The sequence below is a fragment of the Piliocolobus tephrosceles genome, chromosome 4, assembly GCF_002776525.5.
Source record: "Piliocolobus tephrosceles isolate RC106 chromosome 4, ASM277652v3, whole genome shotgun sequence".
Lineage (NCBI taxonomy): Eukaryota > Metazoa > Chordata > Mammalia > Primates > Cercopithecidae > Piliocolobus > Piliocolobus tephrosceles.
The window spans coordinates 77135462-77157470 of NC_045437.1; the positions used below are offsets into that span (position 1 = coordinate 77135462).

Below are 22009 nucleotides of genomic sequence, written 5' to 3' on the forward strand. Positions count from 1 at the left end.
AGTCATGTTAAATAAGGGTTATTCTCTGTAGATATCAAATATACACCTTAGATATAATATTGAAATAACTTATTGGTAGCTTATCAAAGTGGCATGCTGCCAACTCAGACAGTATCTTTGCCAAGTGCTACTTCTTTTTCTTGATTAGCCATTTCTTTCTTTCTCCTTACAACTTGAAAAATAGAATATTTATTGAAATTTACTTCGAAGTAAATTACAAAAACATCTGAGATTTTAACACTATTGTTTTCCCCTTTATAGCTCAGGCATTTGAAAGGATGATGAGTCCAACTGGTTCTAATCTTAAATCTAATCATTCCGATGAATGTACTATTGTCCAGTCTCCTCAGGAGAACCAGACGTCCAGTATACCTTCACCAACAACTTTGCCAATCTCAGCACTTAAACAACCAAATGTTGAAGGTAATAGAAGAAAATGCTGTGTCTAAGCCTAAAGATAAATTATCAAAATAGAAATTCTCTAATGTAGCCAGAAATTCTCTAATGTAGTCAGGAAACAGAAACCAGATTAGATATCAAGAGGGATTTAATACAGGGAATTGGTTACACATGCAGCCTGGAAGACTGGAAGAGCAAAAAGTCTGTGCTCAAGTGCCTCAGCAATTAGTAACTGCAGTCAGCAACCACCACAACTGGAGTTTGGGGCTACAAAAGGGGAGAGGCTAGAGCTCAGTGTAGGAGCACCAGGAGGTGTTTGGATCTCAGATGTGGGAGTCAGAAACCATGGTCACAGCACCATCAAGAGGCCTCATAAAGTTGGTGCTCAGATGACTGAAGTAGAGCTCCAGATTTGATGTTAGGAATACTGAAAATCATGAGTCTAGCAGCTGTATCTAGCGGTGTTGCTGCTGCAAAGATCCTGGCAGGATCCAGAAACAAAGAATTCTTTCTCATTTCTTCCCACCTTATGGTCTCCCACCAGCGCCTGCTATTGGAAAAAGCTGACCAAAGCCAGTAACAAGAGTCTGGGAATTGCACTTTCCAGACTTCCAACCTGGCATCCACGAGCCCAGTTTAGAGGGTGAGCTTGGGTTTGAGAGGCGATAGATAAATAATTGTTCTATCTCCTTTTCCTTAAAAACCTATTTGTAGTTGTGTATTTTACCACAGTAATAATGTTTTTTAAATCTATTTTTAAATCATTGAGTTATTGCTCGTTTTTACAACCAATTAGCATTTTGAGTAAGGCACATGTATGTCTTTACATATGAATTATTAGTCTCTTACATGCTGGAAAAAAACCATAAATGTCAGATAATGGCAAATTTGGATCCTTCTATTTTTGTGGACTTCTCTTTTATTACTCAGTAACTATTTTCCATTTATTATAATGAAATAAGGAGACTCAGCATTATATGGTTGTATATTATAGCCTAAAGATGAATAATTTGTGTTTGAAAGTATGTACATATTCTTATATTGATAACCCAAATGATTAAATTATAAAAATGTTGCAAATACAAGAAAGATATGTTATTTAATATGTCTACCTACATTGCAAAAAATATATATATATAATTCCAATTTTTTCAGAGTTATCTTTATTATATTCTGGAAAGTAGACATTGGACCTTTTTTTAAAAAAATATTGTTCTAAAATCATCTGGCAGAGATTTTCATAACCTTCCTCTGTGGATGTTTTGTAAGAAAAGAGAAAAATGTTTATGCTGATGTCTGGTTATTTCCTTCAAATTTGGAAGGAAATAATAAGTATTAACGAAATTCATTATCTGCATTATAAGAACAAAAAATGTTATACTTCTCTTGTTAAATAAAAGTAAGAAATGTCCTGTGATATTAAGACATTTCAAGTGATCTTGTTACCTTTTTTGAGGTTTTTAAATTTCTTTTTTCTTTATATATATATATATATATATGAGGAATATATAGATAAGCAATATATATATATATATGCGCTTCAGTCTACTCCACTTTTCATCACTGTACCTTAGTCCCTAAGTTTTATTCAGTCTCCACTCCGTACTCACAAAAACTTAGTCTCAATAATATAGGCTTTAAATCTTCCTTCCCCATTGTCTTTAAGGTGTAATCTTTCCTGTCTACTCCTCTTCAGAGTGATTCCCAGAGCCACCTCTGGTCTAATATGCTCTCAAATTATATAGATCTCCTGTCTATTGCTTTTCATAGTATATGATTGCCAAGGCCATTCCTGGTCTAGTATGCTCCCTTTGTATGAATTAGATAGAAGCAGACTCCACTCAGGGTAGAGGGATCACAAAAGGCTATTTCTCTAGACCTTTGTAGCCCTGAGAATTCAGGGATTGTCAGTGCATAGCAAAAAGCTTTTGAAAACATTTCCTAATCTATTTGGCATTAAATCATTGTCATATTACCAGATTAAAATGTTTTACTTTTTCAATTGGGATTCTAGGACTGTGCTCCAAAGAACAGAAGAGAGTATGGTTTGCAGATGGTATATTGCCCAATGGTGAAGTTGCAGATACAACAAAATTATCATCTGGAAGTAAAAGATGTTCTGAAGACGTTAGTCCTCTTTCACCTGATATGCCTGTGGTAAGGAATTCAAAGAATAACTTATTGACTAAATAAAATTTTATTTCGTAGATAATTCCTGGTGTGATTATTAGAGTACTTTTTTTTTTTAAACACTTTGAGCTTCCTAAAATAAGAGATGTATTGATACATTTTAGATTTTATCGCCTTTAAAAGAAAAGAGAGATAGTCTTGCTGTGTTGTCCAGGCTGGAGTGCAGTGGCATAATTACCACTCACTCCTGGGCTCGGGTGATGCTTCCACCTCAGCCTCCCAAGTAGCTGGGATTACAGATGTGAGCCACCATGCCTGGTTTAGACTTTACTGTTTAAAAAAAAAAAAAAAAAGATTTTTTTTAAATTACCTTTTTTTTTTTTTAAAAGAGACATGGTCTCACTATTTTGCCTAGGCTGGTCTCAAACTCCTGATCTTTAGTAATCCTCCCATCTCATCCTCCTGAGTCATTGAGATTACAGGTATAAATCACCACACCTGGCAGATTTTATCTTTTTTTTTTTTTTTTTTTGAGATGGAGTCTCTGTCGCCCAGGCTGGAGTGTATTGACGCAATTTCAGCTCACTGCAACCTCCTCCTCCCGGGTTCAAGTGATTCTCCTGCCACAGCCTCCCGGGTAGCTGTGATTACAGGCATCCACCACCACACCTGGCTAATTTTTGTATTTTTAGTAGAGACGAGGTTTCACCATGTTGGCCAGCTGGTCTCAAACTTGTGACCTCAAGTTATCTGCCCATCTCGGCCTCCTAAAATGCTAGTTATAACAGGAGTGAGCCACCACACCTGGCCCAGATTTTACTTTTTTAAATGTCAGTTTAAGGGACTGGTTCTCACACTTTCGGCCTCAGGACCTCTTTATACTCTTAAAAGTTATTGAGCACCCTAAAGCACTATAGGTTTCGTGGGTTATACCTATTGATAATTACTATATTAAAATTAAAATTCAGAAATTTAAATATTTATTAACTAATTACAAAATAAGGCTATTACATTAGCAGAAATAATATTTTATGAAAAAATTTTTTCAGAACAAAAATTTAGTGAGAATAGAGGCATTGTTTTGCCTTTTTGCCAATTTCTTTAATGCCTGACTTAATAGAAGACATATTCACACATCTGGTTCTACATTCTGTGTGTTGTGATACATTTTTTTTTGGTTAAATTATATGAAAAAAATCGTAGGACCGCACCAATTCCCTGAAAGGGTCTTGGAGACCCCAGGGATCTCTAGACCACATTTTGAGAACCACTGGTTTGGGGAAATGTAACAGATTTAGTAATTTAATTTATACTAATATCTATTTAGTTATTTTAAAACATTCAAGAAAGTATGTGATGATGATACTTATGCTTGCATTTGCCTAAATGTGCTAGGTGTTAAACATAAGATATATAATACAGAACCCCAGATCACTAAGAATTCTCATTGTAAAGTGGCACATACTCATAGAAGCAAGTATAAATGTATGAATTAGTAATGTTTTATGCATTAAATAGATTTATTGAGCATCTACTCTGTGCCAGTCACCTGGGTGATTCTAGCTACATATATATATTAGAAAAGATGGATACTAGGTTGGCTGCGGTGGCTCATCCCTGTAATCCCAGCACTTTGGGAGGCCAAGGTGAGTGAATCACCTGAGGTCAGGAGTTCGAGACCGCCTGACCAACATGGCAAAACCCCGTCTATACTAAAAAAATTCAAAAATTACCCAGCTGTTGTGACGCATGCCTGTAATCTCAGCTACTAGGGCAGGCTGAGGCAGGAGAAAATCACTTGAACCCAGGAGGCAGAAGTTGCAGTGGGCCAAGATTGCGCCACTGCACTGCAGCCTGACAACAGGGTGAGACTCCATCTCAAAAAAAGAAAAAAAAAGATGGATACTTACCGGCTCTGTTGAAGTTTATATTTGGTAGAAACATATGCTGTTTGTTAAGAGTTCATGAGCTATACTTTACAAATAGCTGTAATTACCATGGGTATGTTTCCTAGCTAGCACCTACTGTCAATCTATATTAATGAAAACTCTGAACAGGCTAGTAAATATTGAGTTCATAAATGGTTCTTATTTCATATTGACTTTGTACAGTCTAAAAAGAAGAAGGCTTTTTTGAAATAGTCTTTATGGGTAGTGTATTCCAGGTGGTTACTCTTGTGGAATATAGCTAATGCGCTGCTTCCTAACCACTCCCTCCCCTTCTTCCTGCCTTGTCCCTCCTCCCTACCCACCCAAGGGTTTTTGGCTGTCATAAGAAGGGGAGAGCCTTGGATTGAACTAAGCTTGCTCACTGTGTGATGTGGTATGGGATCTTGAAGTTCTTCTTGCCTCATTTTTTCCAGTCTTAATATTAAGTCATTAATACCTAACTGAGCATGCAGTAAAACTAAAACTTTATACTTCTAAATACGTTATGCTCCTGAATTTGAAGAATCAAAATGGTACTGTTTCTTGGGAAATTTGACTTTAAGAGAATTTCTGAACCCATTTTGGTTTTATTCTTACTAAAAAGATGTTTGGCTATAGTGATCTCATTTCATAGTTGAACAGAGAATATGAACTGATTTGTTAATTTTTTTATTCCATGTTTTACAGACAGTAAACACAGTGGATCATTCCCATTCTACTACAGTGGAAAAACCAAACAATGAGACAGGAGATATTACAAGAAATGAGATAATTCAGAGTCCTATTTCTCAGGTTCCATCAGTGGAAAAATTGCCTATAAACACAGGAAATGAGGGGTTGCCTACTTCTGGTTCATTTACACTAGATAATGATGTTTTTGCAGAAATTGAAGAACCATCTAGTGCTACTGTTGCCTTAGTTAACAGCAATTTACCTATTGCTGGTATTTCAGATTATAGGTTACTGTGTGATATTAACAAGTATGTTTGCAATAAGATTAGTCTTCTACCTAATGATGAGGACAGTTTGCCCCCACTTCTGGTTGCATCTGGAGAAAAGGGATCAGGTAGGAGAGCAGTTATTTAAATTTAAAAACATTAAAAAATATATATTGATCAGTTTTGTCTGTGACATATGAAATGGATTTTTTTAAAACTTACTTTGGTTGCAATATGTACTAGGGTTGGTAACTTGTTTACAGAAAGTCTTACTATATTAAAAACAAATTCTAAAAGTATTTGAACTTTTATGATCCATTTATCACATCTGGCTCCCTAATTTCAAATGATGCAAACTCCAGTGTAATAGGGAAGCTCATAGAGTTTTAGTCTGAAGAAATGTTTCCATTGTATTAGAATTTTGGCACTGTATTAATATTTTTTTTTTTTAATGAGCATGATACCTGAAGAAAAGAGCATTAGATTGGATGGCAAAGCTAGGAATTTTAGTTCCTTGTCTGCTACTTGTTACATCTGTGACTTGTAATGTGTTATTTAATCTCCTTGGGCCTCAGTTTCCTTCGTAAATAGAGAGAACCTAGATGATTTCTAAGGTCCTTTTCAAGCAGGAGATTCTATGGCTAACCCCCACCCCAAAGTGGTTTCTAGGATAGACACTTGTCACTCCAGGCATTATGTCACATGGCGGTTCTCTGTGTGATAGCGTAGGGGAATGAAGCTTCGGATCTCTGTTCTATCAGCAGGAGTCATTACATGAATCTAGCTTTAGTGGCAAAAATATAGTAAGCCCTGTTCTTTGTGTGCCATGCGTATCTTTCTATTGATTGTCAAGATTTTTTATTTTATTTTTATTTATTTTTTTGCTACCTGGTTACTGATATAGGCATATGGTAGCAAGTAGCTGACACAGGCGTGTGGTAGCAAGCAGCGTATGTAACGTGGGTCTAGACTACTTTCACAGACTTGTAAATTTCAAAAATTATAAATGGAGTGCCTACCAAACTGGAATCCATTTTATAAAAACGTTTGTCTTAAAACTTTGAAGGTGCTAAAATTGTATACATTTGCTGTTTAATCAACATAGTATAAATATACTATATGCATTACAGTATTAATAACTTTACATGGAAAGAAAAGTAAAGATTACTATTTAACAGTTGTCTAGGTTGTTGACTGATTTTATGAAACATGTTTGCTTTTGTTTTTAAATTTGATCAGGCCACTAGTGGATTTATAAATTTGTTTTTTTCTCATTTGTAAGCACATTTAACAGGATATTTATCCTGATTAATATATTACTTTCATCATTTAGTGCCTGTAGTAGAAGAACATCCATCTCATGAGCAGATCATTTTGCTTCTTGAAGGTGAAGGCTTTCATCCTGTTACATTTGTCCTAAATGCAAATCTGCTCGTGAATGTCAAATTCGTATTTTGTAAGTAATAATTTATCCTTATTTCCTTAATTGGTAAGCAGGATTTCTCAATTAATTACATCTTCAGGTTAGATTTTGACTGGCAATGGTGAAAAATAAGCAGGATTGGATATTGGTTTTTCAGCCATACATGACTGTAAATAAATTTTGCAAATTTATGTTCAGTAGGACTTGAAACATGAGCTTACAGATTTGTATTAGCATCCCTCAGTCAATCTTAGGTTTAGGTCATGAGCTTATATAGCTGAGCTGTATTTTGATTCTCATGATACAATTGACTATATGTCCTGTGGCTTTTAGATAAATTGAAATTTAGTAACCGAAATAAGCAGCAATCCTGATTTAGTAGCAATAAAGACAGTTTTAAATAAGTGACATGTGACCTAATTAAAGAGTAAGGAAGTAATCCTTAATGATTAATAATCCTCACTACTCCATAATGCATCTATCAGCTTTTCATTCTATTTGAAACTAGATTCTTATCCACTACATTTCAGCATTTAGTGCATCTTTTATTTTAGTGTTATTTGTTAATTGGCTCCCTATGATAATCCTTTTTCTTACTTTATATGAATCTTATACAATTCAATTTAAGGTTTTCATAAGGAGAACTTTGGGAACACAAGGAATTTGAAAAGTTATGGCTGGGTGCGGTGGCTCATGCTTGTAATCCTGGCACTTTGGGAGGCCGAGGTGGGTGGATCGCTTGAGGTCAGGAGTTCGAGACCAATTTGTCCAACATGGCGCAACCCTGTCTCTGCTTAAAAAAAAAAAAAAAAAGAAAGAAAAGTTAAATGCAGAAACAATTGTTCTTAGTTTCTTGGTTAATAGAAGTTGACCTTAATTGTTATATTCTTTTATCATCTAAGATTCCTCAGACAAATATTGGTACTTTTCAACCAATGGATTGCATGGCTTGGGACAGGCAGAAATTATTATTCTATTGTTATGTTTGCCAAAAGAAGATACTATTCCTAAGGACATCTTCAGACTATTTATCACCATATATAAGGATGCTCTAAAAGGTATGGCATTTTATTTTGAACTGTTCAGACTAGGGAATGGATAAATTAGTTAAAGGCATTTATGCTTTTGCCTGTGCTAGCTATACTAAAGAATTATTTCTTGAAGAGATTGCTGATTTCTGAAAATAGCTTAATAATTATTTTGTCTTTTTAAAACTAACATTTTATGTGATTAGTGTCTATATGCAGATTTTTGTATTTAAAAAATGGAAATATATCCTTGATTATTATTATTATTATTTTTTGAGACAGTGTCTCCACCCAGGCTGGAGTGCAGTGGCACCATCTTGGCTCACTGCAACCTCTGCATCCCGGATTCAAGCGATTCTTCTGCCTTTGCCTCTCAAGTAGTTGGGATTACAGGCACTTGCCATCATGCCCAGCTAATTTTTGTATTTTTAGTAGAGGCAGGGTTTCACTATGCTGGCCAGGCTGGTCTAGAACTCCTGATCTCAAGTGACCCGCCCGCCTCAGTCTCCCAAAGTGCTGGGATTGCAGGCGTGAGCCACTGTGCCTGGCTTGCCTCCTTGATTTTTAAATGTATCTATGTAATTTCCTTACTGTCTGTACAAGACTAGGAGATTTGATAATTTTTTACATGACCATGCAGTAAGGAGAAAAACTGAAAGGTTGGAAACATTTTCAAGTTTTTGTTCATAATCCCCAATATCCAGGAATAACTGGGAGCTTTGTGTACAGAAGGTATTTAATAGATGCTTTTGCAAGAACAAAAATAAGAAAAAAAATCTGTAGTGTCTTAAGACAGTTTATATTGGGACATTCAAACTCAGAACATTTCTTCAAAACAATAACAACTTAAAATCTTTTTACTAATGATTTTATTTTGCAGGAAAATACATAGAAAACTTGGATAGTATTACCTTTACTGAGAGTTTTCTCAGTAGCAAGGATCACGGAGGATTCCTGTTTATTACACCTACTTTTCAGAAACTTGATGATCTCCCATTACCAAGTAATCCTTTTCTTTGTGGAATTCTTATCCAGAAGCTTGAGATTCCCTGGGCAAAGGTTTTTCCTATGCGTTTAATGTTGAGATTGGGTGCAGAATATAAAGGTAAGTTTTAGAGTAATAAGTTAAATTGCATATTTTCAAAGAATGTAAAGACTTTCAGGGAATCATTAACATCAATTTTAATGGATTAATGGATTAACTTTTATTTTGCTATGCTTTTAAAGTTCTAAGATAACCCTCTTCTGCTACCAGGTTGGTCTAGATAACTGTGGTATATCTTCAAGTTTCTAGATGTTCATAAGTTATTTTGTTACCTAAAACTTTTCTTCTTAAATTTCAGAACAAAACAGAAAACTTTCACAGTACAGGTTGAGTATGCCATATCTGAAATGTATTGGATCAGTTTTTTGGATTTTGGACTTTTTTAGATTCTGGAATATTCACAGAATACATACCAGTTAAGCATCCCAAATTCAAAGTCTGAAATGCTCCAGTGAGCATTTCTTTTGAGCATCACGTTGGCATTTGTAAAAGCTATAGGCTGGGCAAGTGGCTCATGCCTATAATCCCAGCACTTTGGGAGGCCAAGGTGGGTGGATCACATGAGGTCAGGAGTTCGAGACCAGCCTGGCCAACATGGTGAACCCCTGTCTCTACTAAAAATACAAAAATTAGCTGGGTGAGGTGGCAGGTGCCTGTAATCCCAGCTACTTAGGAGGCTGAGGCAGGAGAATCACCTGAACCCAGGAGGCAGATTTGCAGTGAGCTGAGATCGTGCCTTTGCATTCCAGCCAGGGTGACAGAGCAAGACTATTTCTCAAAAAAAAAAAAAAAAGAAGAAGAAGAAAAAGTTACAGAGTGTAGAGCATTTTGGATTTTTGGTTTTTAAATTTGGGATGTTCAACATGTGTTAATTACTTTTGCTAAAATTTTCTTAAAAGTATCTACTGTTGGGAGTTTGTTATGTTGCCTGCATATTAAGAAGGTAAATCATTGCCTCTCTCCATTTTTCTATATTATAAAGCCAAACATAAAGGATTTTTGGGTTAGCAGTGCTATTGTTTTCAGTTACTGACTATAATTAAAAGCTAACTATTTTTAGGGAAGGAAGTACTTAAAAATTGTGGTTATTTTTCTAAGCTTGATTATTCTTATTTTTATATTCTGATGTTTATCTCTCAAAGGTGATATAGCCTGTATCATTCATGTGTATGGGCATGTGTGTGTATTTACTTATCTACCCTTGATACAACTGGTGATTCTAAAGCTGCTGTGATGTTTATATATATGGTTATTTCTGAGTTAGAATCATTTCTAGTGTTAAACTTTTTTGAATTCCTCCTGTATCTTTTATCTCTGACTTTTTTAAAGAAGTATATTTATTGCATTTGAAGTACATCACGTCTAATTAACTTTTTAGACATTTGATTCTAATATAAGTTGGTAGGGATTTTCTTGGAGGAAAATTAAATGTTGAGAAGCTATAAAAGTGGTGATTACTATTTCAGAATAGACAAATTGAAAAGAGGAGATAATCTATTTGGCAAATTTTATTAAATTGTGATTTTGGGGATGGGTGTTCCTTACCATTTAAGATTTACATGTGTGATGCCATTAACTTGTGGGAAAAGTAACAAAATTTAATTTGCATCTCAGGTTTTGTACTGTGTGAACCAAAGAGCTTAAGACATTTCACTTTAAGCCAAGTGTTTCATCAATTCAGCCCAGTATTTTGCCTCTGATTTAATATTTTTTAATAGAAGATTAGGGGAATAAACTAGCTAATCAAATTATTATGGAACATGTCTGTAAGTATGGCCAGTATTTTTGCCAGTAGCACTTCTAGATAGTCTGGTTTTCTCACACTGAAGGTTGGAGAATCATGGAGCAATATGAAGGGCTTCTCATAAATCATAGGGATTGGAACTGCAAAGCTATGATAAGCTATTTAGTAGTAATGAGGGGAAATTGTCAGTTATATATAATAGTTAATTCGCCTCAGCTGTTTTCTGAATTCTTTCTGTTCTACTAGATTTTACATAGACTGGCACTTTGACATTATTGGTGCCCATGTCTTTTTAGATGTGAACTCTGTGTGTGTGTGTGTGTGTGTGTTTTGTTACAGAGGTAACGTACATTTGAAAAAACTAATGTGAAAGTTAAAGTCCCAAGAATAAAGACTGAAAGTAACTGTCTCAAATTAGTAATTTTTAAATGCTTTTGAAAATATCTGTGGTTTTATGCTGAGATCACTGGTTTTGAATACCATTAAATGTTCAAATAGATGATTTATAAGGTCCCTTTGTAACTCAGATAGTGTGTCATTCTAAGCTATAACCTGTTGAGAACAGTGTTTTAAACAAAATTACCTCTTCATATTGCAAAGGATGCCCCTTATTCATATAAGGCAAAAAGTTAGCAGTTAATCATGTCCTTTATCATTTGTATGTCTTTTAACACTAATGTCTTGTATTTTTTTCTAATCTAGACCCACTGTCCTTCAAATAACTTAGTTGCCTTTTTAGAATTACAAAATATGTTTGTACTAGCAAGAATATGACTACTTTGACTTAAGTCTTTAAAGCAGCTTATGTTGGATATGTGGTGCTTCTTTAGAATTTTAAAGAAGTGTATTTGTGTAATAGGCATTAAAGAGTTTAGTTTACTTGAGAACTGAAGGTTACAGATGTGTCTGTGTGTTATCACTATAGAAATAGTCTTGCCTTCTTTCCTTCAGAATCCCTGCTGTGTTGCCAGTAAGGTCTCTTTTCCTTTTTGGTGTCCAGTATTTATGGTGCTCTAAAGAAAGAAAATAGTTAGGTAACCAACCTCATGATCCTTCCCTTTTTGTGCATTAGTTTCCCTGACTCTATCTGTATATTTCTTTTATCATGCTGAACCAAGAACTTTAAAAGTTTACTACCATTCGTAAATTAGCACAAATGAATATTAATTATGAATGCCTTAAAAGTCTTTAGTTCTTTGTATTTATCTTTAAATTATCAGAAATTTGTAGAGTTCTAACCAGTTATCGTAATTTTCCACCCCCTATAATTTTGCGGAAACAAGATGTATAATGAAAAGATGAAATACTTTGGAATCAGATAAGCCTAGTTCCAAATCTGTTTCACCAATTATTAACTTAGTCACTAGGAACAAGTTGATTCATTTCTGTGTCTCAACTTTCTCATTTATGAAATAGTATAGACATACTCATTAGGTTGTTGTTGGATTTAAATAAGATAACGTATGTATAGTTCCCAGTTCAATGTAGCATCTAGTAGATACATAGATACACAGTAAGTGTTAATATTATCTCTTGGCTGGGTGTGGTTGCTCACTCCTGTAATTCCAGCACTTTGGGAGGCCAAGGTGGGCAGATCACCTGAGGTCAGGAGTTTGAGACCAGCCTGGCCAATATGGTGAAACCCTGTCTCTACTAAAAATACAAAAATTAGCCGGGCGTGGTGACATGTGCCTATAATCCCAGCTACTTGGGAGGCTGAGGCAGGAGACTTGCTTGAATCCTGGAAGCGGAGGTTGCAATGAATCGAGATCGCACCGCTGCATTCCAGCTTGGGCACCAGAGTGAGACTTTGTCTCAAAAAAAAAAAAAAAAAATTATCTCTCTCCCTTAAGAACTGATTGGGTGATATTTTTACATAATGTTTGTTTGTAGAATGAGCATTGAAGGTAATAAATTCAATAATTTGGGCTTTTTTTTTTTGTTATAGTAACCAGTTTTCCTTTCTTATGTATAGCATATCCTGCTCCTCTAACAAGTATCAGAGGCCGAAAATCTCTTTTTGGAGAAATAGGACACACTATTATGAACTTACTTGTTGTGAGTAATTGAACTATTTTATTAGGTGTTTTTATACTGTTACTTTAAAACTTCATTTAGCAAAGTTTACACATTTATATTTTCCTACTTTAATTTGCCATGTTTGGTATAATGACCATTCATTTACAATAAATCCTAATTATTTTAACATATCAGTGCTCAGTTTTTGATGAATTGCTTTTTTAGAACATACTATCTCCTCATGTGTGTGCACCTGATTCTAATTGCCTTTTGATTCATTCTCCTGCAGTTCTTGGATGTTTAGGTAATGTAATAACTCTATACAGACCTCTGAAAGTTGTTGAAACTTTTGTAAATGTATTAGTAAAGTCAGTCAGTCTTGTGATTTTGAGCAAATTATGGCCTTAGTTTTCTCGTTTATAATAGGAAATGTTGGATTAGATGATACCTAAAGTTCCCTTCCACTTATACTTTTTGTAATTTTGTGTTTCCCTGTTACCATAGAAAAATATTTCAGTGGACTCACTTGTATTTATCCATGCATAGTTTGAAGACCTTTTCTGTTTTGGAAGTTCTGTAACTAGAAAGAGGAGATACCCTAAATACTACAAAATTTTTCCTGAGAATCATATTCTTTATTACTGTTGTGGAGAAGGATTTCTTAAAGAAGGATTTAATGGATGGAAAAATGCTCATGGTTAGTAGTTTATGGTAATGCGATTATTCTATGTAGGACCTTCGAAATTACCAGTATACCTTGCATAATATAGATCAACTATTGATTCATATGGAAATGGGAAAAAGCTGCATAAAAATACCACGGAAAAAGTACAGCGATGTAAGTATAATTGTTTTATTCAAATGACAATTATTGAACATTAGAGTTCCTTAGAATTGTGTCACATTAAATTTTTTGTTTTGCATTAGACTAATGTATTATGGCAACAAACATTGTTTTTGAAATTATAGAATTTGTTTGCTAGTAAATAATCTGTTTGATCATATTTTTTTCTCCTTACTGTTTTATTGAGGTGATTACTGTTCAAGTGATTTTATTTTAAAACATTTGTTTCTGTCACATTCCCAGGGAGTTGTCCAGACCAAAGCTTGACAGTTATGAAGCTGGTCAGGAACGTGGCTCTTAGAATAGGCATACAATGTTAAAAGTGTTTCTAAACAAATGTTGTTTTTGTTTTTTTCCAGGTAATGAAAGTACTAAATTCTTCTAATGAGCATGTCATTAGCATTGGAGCTAGTTTCAGTACAGAAGCAGATTCTCATCTAGTGTGTATACAGAATGATGGAATTTATCAAACCCAGGCCAACAGTGCCACTGGCCATCCTAGAAAAGGTGAGCATCATGGTTCCTAGTGCTAATTTACAAAACCACCTCAATTAATAGAATTCCTTTCAAGGGGGAAATATATGTATATTTACTTATTTGCTGAATTGTTGGTGATAAAACAGTATGCTTTGAAATTTTAGCTATACAACAGATTTTAAAATTGCTTCTAATTTTTGTTTTTCTCTTGGACTGCATTAGGCTTACAGACTTGGAAGACTGTATTCCTTTTGATATCTTTAGATTTAGTATATCCCATAGGGTGGGAGTCTTTCTTTGAGTACTTTCTTTCTGAAATAAGGTATTTCTTTTCACATTTGTTCACTCTCTGCTCTGACTCCTCTTAGTTTGGGGAGCACAGGATGATAAGGATAAGAATGATTTATAAAACATAACAAGCAGTATCTGAATGACATTACTCTCGGTTCTGGCTGAATGGCTTCAGTGATTGCTATGATTACCAAACCCTTGCAGTAGAAGGCCTAACAAATTGAAAGTCAAATGGAAGCATTTCATGAAATTAATACATTATTATAGGATAACATACTTAAAAGTCTTGACATCCTGGCTGCTAATAAAATTTTTTCCTCTGCTTATAAAAGTAATATATACTTATTTGTAGTCAGCTTGGAAAATACATTTTGAAAAGTAGTAAAAGAGGCCGGGCGTGGTGGCTCACGCCTGTAATCCCAGCACTTTGGGAGGCTGAGGCAGGCGGATCACGAGGTCAGGAGATCGAGACCATCCTGGCTAATACAGTGAAACCCCGTCTCTATTAAAAATACAAAAAATTAGCTGGGTGTGGCGGCATGCACCTGTAGTCCCAGCTACTCGGGAGGCTGAGGCAGAAGAATGGCTTGAACCCTGGAGGCGGAGCTTGCAGTGAGTCAAGATCATGCCACTGTACTCCAACCTGGGTGACAGAGCGACAAAGCGAGACTCTATCTCAAGAAAAAACAAAAGTAGTAAAAGAGAAAAGTGCCAAGATATGATCACTATTGACATTTTACTGCATATCCTTCTTATATTAACATATATGTTAAATAGATGATTTTATACTGGATAGTTATACTTTTATATTGTACTTTATCACTTAACATGATATTGGCATTTTTGCCACTAAAATTTAACAACTTTTTAATATTTATTTGTTGAATAGGTATATTTTTATGTGGTAAAATTTAAGTTATTAATATTTATAGTGAAAAATCTCCTTTCCTCCCTTGACCACCCAGCCATCCTCTTACTTCCCCTACGGGCAACCAAACCAGTGTTATCAGTTCTTATATGTCCTTTCAGAGACATTTTTGCTTTAATATATATTTAAGAAACACACACACACATCTATCTCTTTCTTCCACTTTTTTAGACAAGTCCTAATATTTGCTCCATTCTATACTTTGTTTTTTTGTTGTTGTTAACACACTTTGGAGATTCTATGTTTGTATATAAAGAGCTTTTATATTCTACAGAACTTTCCATTTTATATGTTGTATGTCATTTAACTGTCCCTTATTGGTGGACATAAGTTGTTACCAATCCTTAGGGGCTATTTATAAAAACGCTATAGTGAATAGTTTTGTACACATGCTGTTTTGTACACATTTGAACCTATCTGTAAGATAAATTCCTAGAAGTGGAATTGGTGTGTCAAAGGATACATTTACTTGTAATTTTAATAGAAAAATGCCAAGTTAGGGCTCCGTAAAGACTGTTCTGATTTGTGCTGTCACCAGTAGTGAATGTTTGATTTCCTACACCCTCAAACATTTAAAACAGTATAATATTCCATCAATTGTTAATAAAAATATTAATTTATTAAATATAAATTTATTTATTTATTTATTTGAGACAGAGTCTTGCTCTGTCGCCCAGGCTGGAGTGCAGTGGCGCAATCTCGGCTCACTGGAACCTCCACCTCCTGGGTTCCAGCAGTTCTGCCTCAGCCTCCTGAGTGGCCGGGATTATAGGTGCCTGCCACCACTTCTGGCTAATTTTTGTGTTTTTAGTAGAGACGAGGTTTCACCATGTTGGCCAGGCTGGTCAGGTGATCCGCCCTTGACCTCAGGTGATCCGCCCTTTTTGGCCTCCCAAAGTGCTGGGATTGAGCCACCAATCTGGTGGCATGAGCCACCGCGTCCAGTCGCATTATTTTAATGTAATATTTTATCTTTTTTTTGTTGTTTTTTTAATTAGTTTTCTAGTTTGTGTGGGTATAACATTTATTGAGTACTTATGTGCAATCCACATTCTGCATTTAACAAATGTGTAACATAAAAATGAGCAGTTTAAAACAAATAATTGTTGTATTTCTTGATCAGTGACAGGTGCAAGTTTTGTGGTATTCAATGGAGCTCTAAAAACATCTTCAGGATTTCTTGCTAAGTCCAGCATAGTTGAAGGTATGAATTTCATTTTTAATGATGTTTTAATGTAGAGTAATTTTTCTGTAACCTTTTAAAAATATATTTGATATTTACACAAGAACATACGTAAGTTATAAAGCACAGTACCACAAACTTACGAAATCAACCAGCACAAGAAGTAGAAGACTTACCTCTCTCTTCTGCCTTTCCCCAGGAATTAGTGACTAGACTGAATACGGTGTTTATCAGTCTCTTGCTTAATTGTTTTTCACTTTGTATATACATCTGCCTAAACAACATATTGTTTATGCTTATTTCAGAGATAAATAAAAGTGAAATCATTCTTCACATACTTAGGTGGAATTCCCTATTTTCATACAACATGAGTTTCTAAAATTTATGCATATTGTTTCTTACAACTATAGCTTATTCATTTTAAATGCTATTAAATATTTTGTGAATGTATGACAGTATATTCATCTCCTGATCATGAACTTCTGGGTTGTTTCTCTTCTAAGAATATATTCAAGAGTTTCTCTAAAATATATATGCAAGAGTGGAATTTATGGGCTAATAGATTAGTAAATGTTCACTTTACAAAGTATTGCTAAGTTGCTTTCCAAATTGGTTGCACTAATTTACATTACCATCAGAATATATAAAATTTATGATTGGTCTACATTTTCTCCAAACATGATATTATCAGACTGCTTAATTTGTGTCAATCCTGTAGGTGTCTCTGAATATAGTCATAATTAGCATATCCCTAATTACTAATAAGCAGAGCATCCTATTACATATTTATTGGATATGCATGTTGCCTCTTCTGTGAAATGTCTATTCGTATCTTTTGCCCTTTTTTCTATTGGATTGTGCGTCTTTTTCTGACTGACTTGTAGTTACACAATTTTATGTATTTTATATTCCTCCTCTCCCATTTTTAGTGTCTTTTTAAATAGAAGTTCTCATTTTAATACAGTATAATTTATGACTCTTTTATGGCTAATGTTTTTTATTTAAGAAGTCTATCATATGGTTTTGAAAGATACTCTCCTATGTTGTCTTTGAAGATTTAAAGTTTTGCTTTTCATACTTTAGTCCCTAATTTATCTGGAATTTAATTTTGTGTGCTGTGTGAGGTAGAGAAATCCAGTGACTTTTTTTGTCATTTGAATAGGGGTTGATCCAGCATCAGATATTGAATTTTCCCTTTGCCCTAGTAATTGTTAATGCTATCTCTGTCACATAGCATGTTTTACTTGCACAATAGTCCATTTCTGGGCTATATATTCTTAGCTTTTGTTTTGTTTTAGTCCATTTGCTTAACTCTGTACCAATTCCGTACTATTTTATTATTATTGTAAACATTTTCACTTTTACTATGAAAAAATCAAGCATGTATAAAAGCAAAAAAGGATAATATGATTAACATTAATGGAACCATCACCCACCTTTGACAATTATCAATTTGTAGCCAATCCTACTTTATCCATACTCCTTACCTACTCTCCTCTCATTGTATTATTTTTATTATATCATTTCATTCACAAATAATATATATTTCTAAAAGAAAAAGTATTTTTTAAGAAGCATAAGCACAAAACTACAGATTAGGCATTCCAAATCCAAAGACCTGAAATCTGAAATGCTTCAAAATCCTAAACTCTTTGAGTGCTGACATGACACTCTATAGAAGTGCTCAAAAATTGGAGCATTTCAGATTTCACATTTCAATTTCAGATGCTCAGCTGCCAAGTATATAATGCAAATATTCCAAAATCCAAAAAAAAAATCTGAAATCTGAAACACTTCTGGCCCTGTGCACTTCTGATAAGGGACACCTGTATTATCACACATAAATATTATATCAATAATTCCTGTATATCCAATCAGTAGTCACATTACTCCAATTTTCTCACTTAAAATGTTTGTTCAAATCGGTATCCAAATAAGATCCAGTCACTGCAAATAATTATGTCTACTCTTTTAATTATGAGTATTTTCAGGTTTTTTTGGGATTACTTCATCTTCATCAATTTGGGCTGCCATAACAAAATACAGCAGATTGAGTAATGTAAAAAACATGTATTTATTTTCTCACAATTCTAGAGGCTAGAAGTCCAAGATCAAGGTGCCAACAAGGTTGGTTTCTGGTAAGGCTTGTCTCCTTGGCTTGTGGGTGGCTGTGTCCTTACATGGCCTTTTCTCTGTGTGCACTCTCAGAGCTCCAGTATCTCTTCTTCTTATAAGAACACTAGTCCTAGGCTGGGTATGGTGGGTCATGCCTGTAATCCCAGCACTTTGGGAGGCTGAGGCAGGAGGATCTTTTGAGGTCAGGCGTTTGAGCCTGGCCACCATGGTGAAACCCCATCTCTACTAAAAATACAAAAATTAGTTGGGCATAGTGGTGGGTGCCTGTGATCCCAGCTACTTGGGAGGGTGAGGCAGGAGAATCATATGAACCTGGGAGGCAGAGGTTGCAGTGAGCCGAGATCATGCCATTGCACTCTAGCCTGGGTGACAGAGTGAGAGACTGTCTCAAAAAACAAAACAAAACAAAACAAAAACACAAAAAAACACCAGTCCTTTCAGATTAAGGCCTCACCTTTATGACTTCATTTAGCTTTAATTACCTCCTTAAAGGCCCAACTCCAAATACAGTTACATTTAGGGGTTAGGGCTTCAACATATGAATTCTGGGGGAATACATTTCTGTCTATACATTTAGATTTTCTAATTTTTTTTTAATCAATTGTGGTAATATGTGGCTTTCTAAGTGTATTAGTCCGTTTTCACACTGCTATAAAGAACTGCCTGAGACTGGGTAATTTACAAAGGAAGGAGATTTAATTGGCTCACAGTTCAGTATGGCTGGGAAGGCTTCAGGAAACTTACAGTCGTGGTGGAAGGTGAAGGGGAAGCAAGGCACCTTCTTCACAAGGCAGCAGAAAGGAGAAGTGCTGAGTTAAGGGGGAAGAGCCCCTTATAAAACCATCAGATCTTGTGAGAACTTACTTGCTATCATTAGAACAGCATGGGAGAAACTGCCCCCATCATCCAGTTACCTCCACCTGGTCTCTCCCTTGACATGCGGGCATTAATGGGGATTACAATTCAAAATGAGATTTGGGTAGGGACACAAGGTCTAACTATATCATTCTTCCCCTGGCGCCTCCCAAATCTCATGTCCTCACATTTCAAGACACAAACATGTCTTTGCAACAGTCTCCCAAAGTCTTAACACATTCCAGCATTAACCCAAAAGTCCAAGTCCAAAGTCTCATCTGAGACAAGGCAAGTCCCTTCTGCCTATGAGCTTGTAAAATCAAAAGCAAGTTAGTTACTTCCCGGATACATTTGGGATACAGGCATTGGGTAAATACACCCGTTCCAAATGTGAGAAACTGGCCAAAATGAAGGCGCTACAGGCCCCGTGCAAGTCTGAAATCCAGCAGGGCAGTCAAATCTTATACCTCTAAAATGATCTCCTTTGACTCCGTGTCTCACATCCAGGTCATGCTGATGTAAAAGGTGGGCTTCTACAGCCTTGGGCAGCTCTGGCTCTGTGGCTTTGCAGGGTGCAGCCTCTCACAGCTGTTTTCATGTGCTGGCGTTGAGTATCTGGCACTTTTCCAAGCACACAGTACGAGCTGTTGGTGGATCTACCATTCTGGGGTCTGGAGGATGGTGACCTTCTTCTCACAGTTCCACTAGGCAGTGCCCCAGTGGGGACTCTCTGTGGGTGCTCCAACCCCATATTTCCCTTCTACGCTGCCCTAGCAGAGGTTCTCCATGAGAGCTCCACCCCTGCAGCAAACTTCTGCCTGGACCTCCAGGCATTTCCATGCATCCTCTGAAATCTAGGTGGAGGTTCCCAAACCTCAGTTCTTGACTTCTGTGCACCTACAGGCCCAACACCACCTGTAAGCCACCAAAGCTTGGGGCATGCACCCTTTGAAGCAATGGCCTGAGCTGTATGTTGGCCCCTTTAGCCATGACTGAGACACTGGGCACCAAGTCCTGAAACTACACAAAGCAGTAAGGCCCTGTACCCGGCCCACAAAACCATTTTTCCCTCTTAGACCTCCAGGCCTGTAATGGGAGGGGCTGTTGTGAAGGTCTCTGAGATGCCCTAGAGACATTTTCCCCATTGTCTTGGGGATTAATGTTTGGCTTCTCATTACTTATGCAAGTTTCTGCAGCCAGCTTGAATTTCTTCTCAGAAAATGGGTTTTTCTTTATAGCATTGTCAGGCTGCAAATTTTCCAAACTTTTATGCTCTGCTTCCCGTTTAAATATAAGTTTCAGTTCCAAAGTATCTCTTTGTGAATGCGTAAAACTTAATGCTTTTTAGAGCCCCTAAATCACCTCTTGAATGCTTTGCTGCTTAGAAATTTCTTCCGCCAGATACCCTAAATTATCTCTCTCAAGTTCAAAGTTCCACAGATCTCTAGGGCAGGGGCAAAATGCTGCCAGTTTCTTTGCCAAAGCATAGCAACAGTCACCTTTATTCTCATTCCCAACAAGTTCCTCCTCTCTATCTGAGATCACCTCAGCCTGGAGTTCATTGTCCATATCACTATCAGCATTTTGGTCAAAGCCATTCAACAAGTCGCTAGGAAATTTCAAACTTTCCCACATCTTCCTCTCTTCTTCTGAGCCCTCCAAACTGTTCTAACCTCTGCCTGGATACGCAGTTCCAAAGTCACTTCCACATTTTCAAGTATCTTTATAGCAACACCCCACTCTGTGTGGTATCAATTTACTGTATTAGTCTGTTCTCATGCTGCTATAAGGACATACCCAAGACTGGGTAATTTATAAAGGAAAGAGGTTTAATTGACTCACAGTTCAGCACAGCCTCAGGAAACTTATGATCATGGCAGAAGGTGAAGGGGAAGCAAAGCACCTTCTTCACAAGGCGGCTGGTAGAAGTGCTGAGCTAAGGGGAAGAGTCCCTTATAAAACCATCAGATCTTTCTAGAACTGTCTCATTATCACAGCAACAGCATGGGGGGACCTGCCCCCATGATTCAATTACTTCCACCTGTTCTCTCCCTTGACATGTGTGGATTATGGGGATTAGAATTCAAAATGAGATTTGGGTGGGAACACAAAGCCTAACCATATCACTAAGAATTTATCCATTTCATTTATGTTATCTAATTTGTTGGCATAGCATTCTTCGTAGTACTCCCTTATAATCCTTTATTTCTGTGACATTGGTAGTAATGTCCCCTTATTAATTGCTGATTTTAGTAATTTGAATCTTCTTTTTTTCTTGGTTATTCTAGTAAAGGTTTGTCAATTATATTTTGTTTCTCTGTTCCTTCCCTACTGTTTTTTTTGTGTTAGATATTTTTTTTGTGTTAGATATTTTCTAGTGTACCATTTTAATTCACTTGTCACTTCTTTTAATATATATTTTTTAGTTATTTAATAGGCATTACAGTTAATACCTAAATGTTTAATAATATAATTCAGATAAATACCAATCTAATTTCCATAGTATATAAAAAGTTTTCTCCTGTTTATCATTTCCTCTCTCCTCCTTTGTGTTGTTATTGCCATACAAATTACATGTGTATACATTATGTGCCCATCAACACTGATTTATAATTATTGATTTATGCAGATGTTTTTTAAA

At 35.8% G+C, this 22009-nt stretch overlaps 1 protein-coding gene across 4 annotated transcripts in view; it reads left to right on the plus strand.

Annotated features, from left to right (window-relative positions):
• ZFYVE16 (zinc finger FYVE-type containing 16) overlaps positions 1 to 22009 on the plus strand; it is a 64549-nt gene that overhangs the window by 29162 nt on the left and 13378 nt on the right. For 3 of the 4 annotated variants that reach the window (XM_023214949.3, XM_023214948.2, XM_023214947.2), the window contains 10 exons: positions 262 to 423; positions 2414 to 2556; positions 5145 to 5523; positions 6729 to 6851; positions 7721 to 7876; positions 8727 to 8951; positions 12611 to 12693; positions 13388 to 13492; positions 13858 to 14005; positions 16318 to 16398. In XM_023214949.3, the coding sequence (XP_023070717.2) occupies positions 262 to 423; positions 2414 to 2556; positions 5145 to 5523; positions 6729 to 6851; positions 7721 to 7876; positions 8727 to 8951; positions 12611 to 12693; positions 13388 to 13492; positions 13858 to 14005; positions 16318 to 16398 (1605 nt within the window). Of the gene's footprint in view, positions 1 to 261; positions 424 to 2413; positions 2557 to 5144; positions 5524 to 6728; positions 6852 to 7720; positions 7877 to 8726; positions 8952 to 12610; positions 12694 to 13158; positions 13346 to 13387; positions 13493 to 13857; positions 14006 to 16317; positions 16399 to 22009 lie in introns of those variants that run through there. The other variant, XM_023214950.3, reaches the window with a different exon arrangement.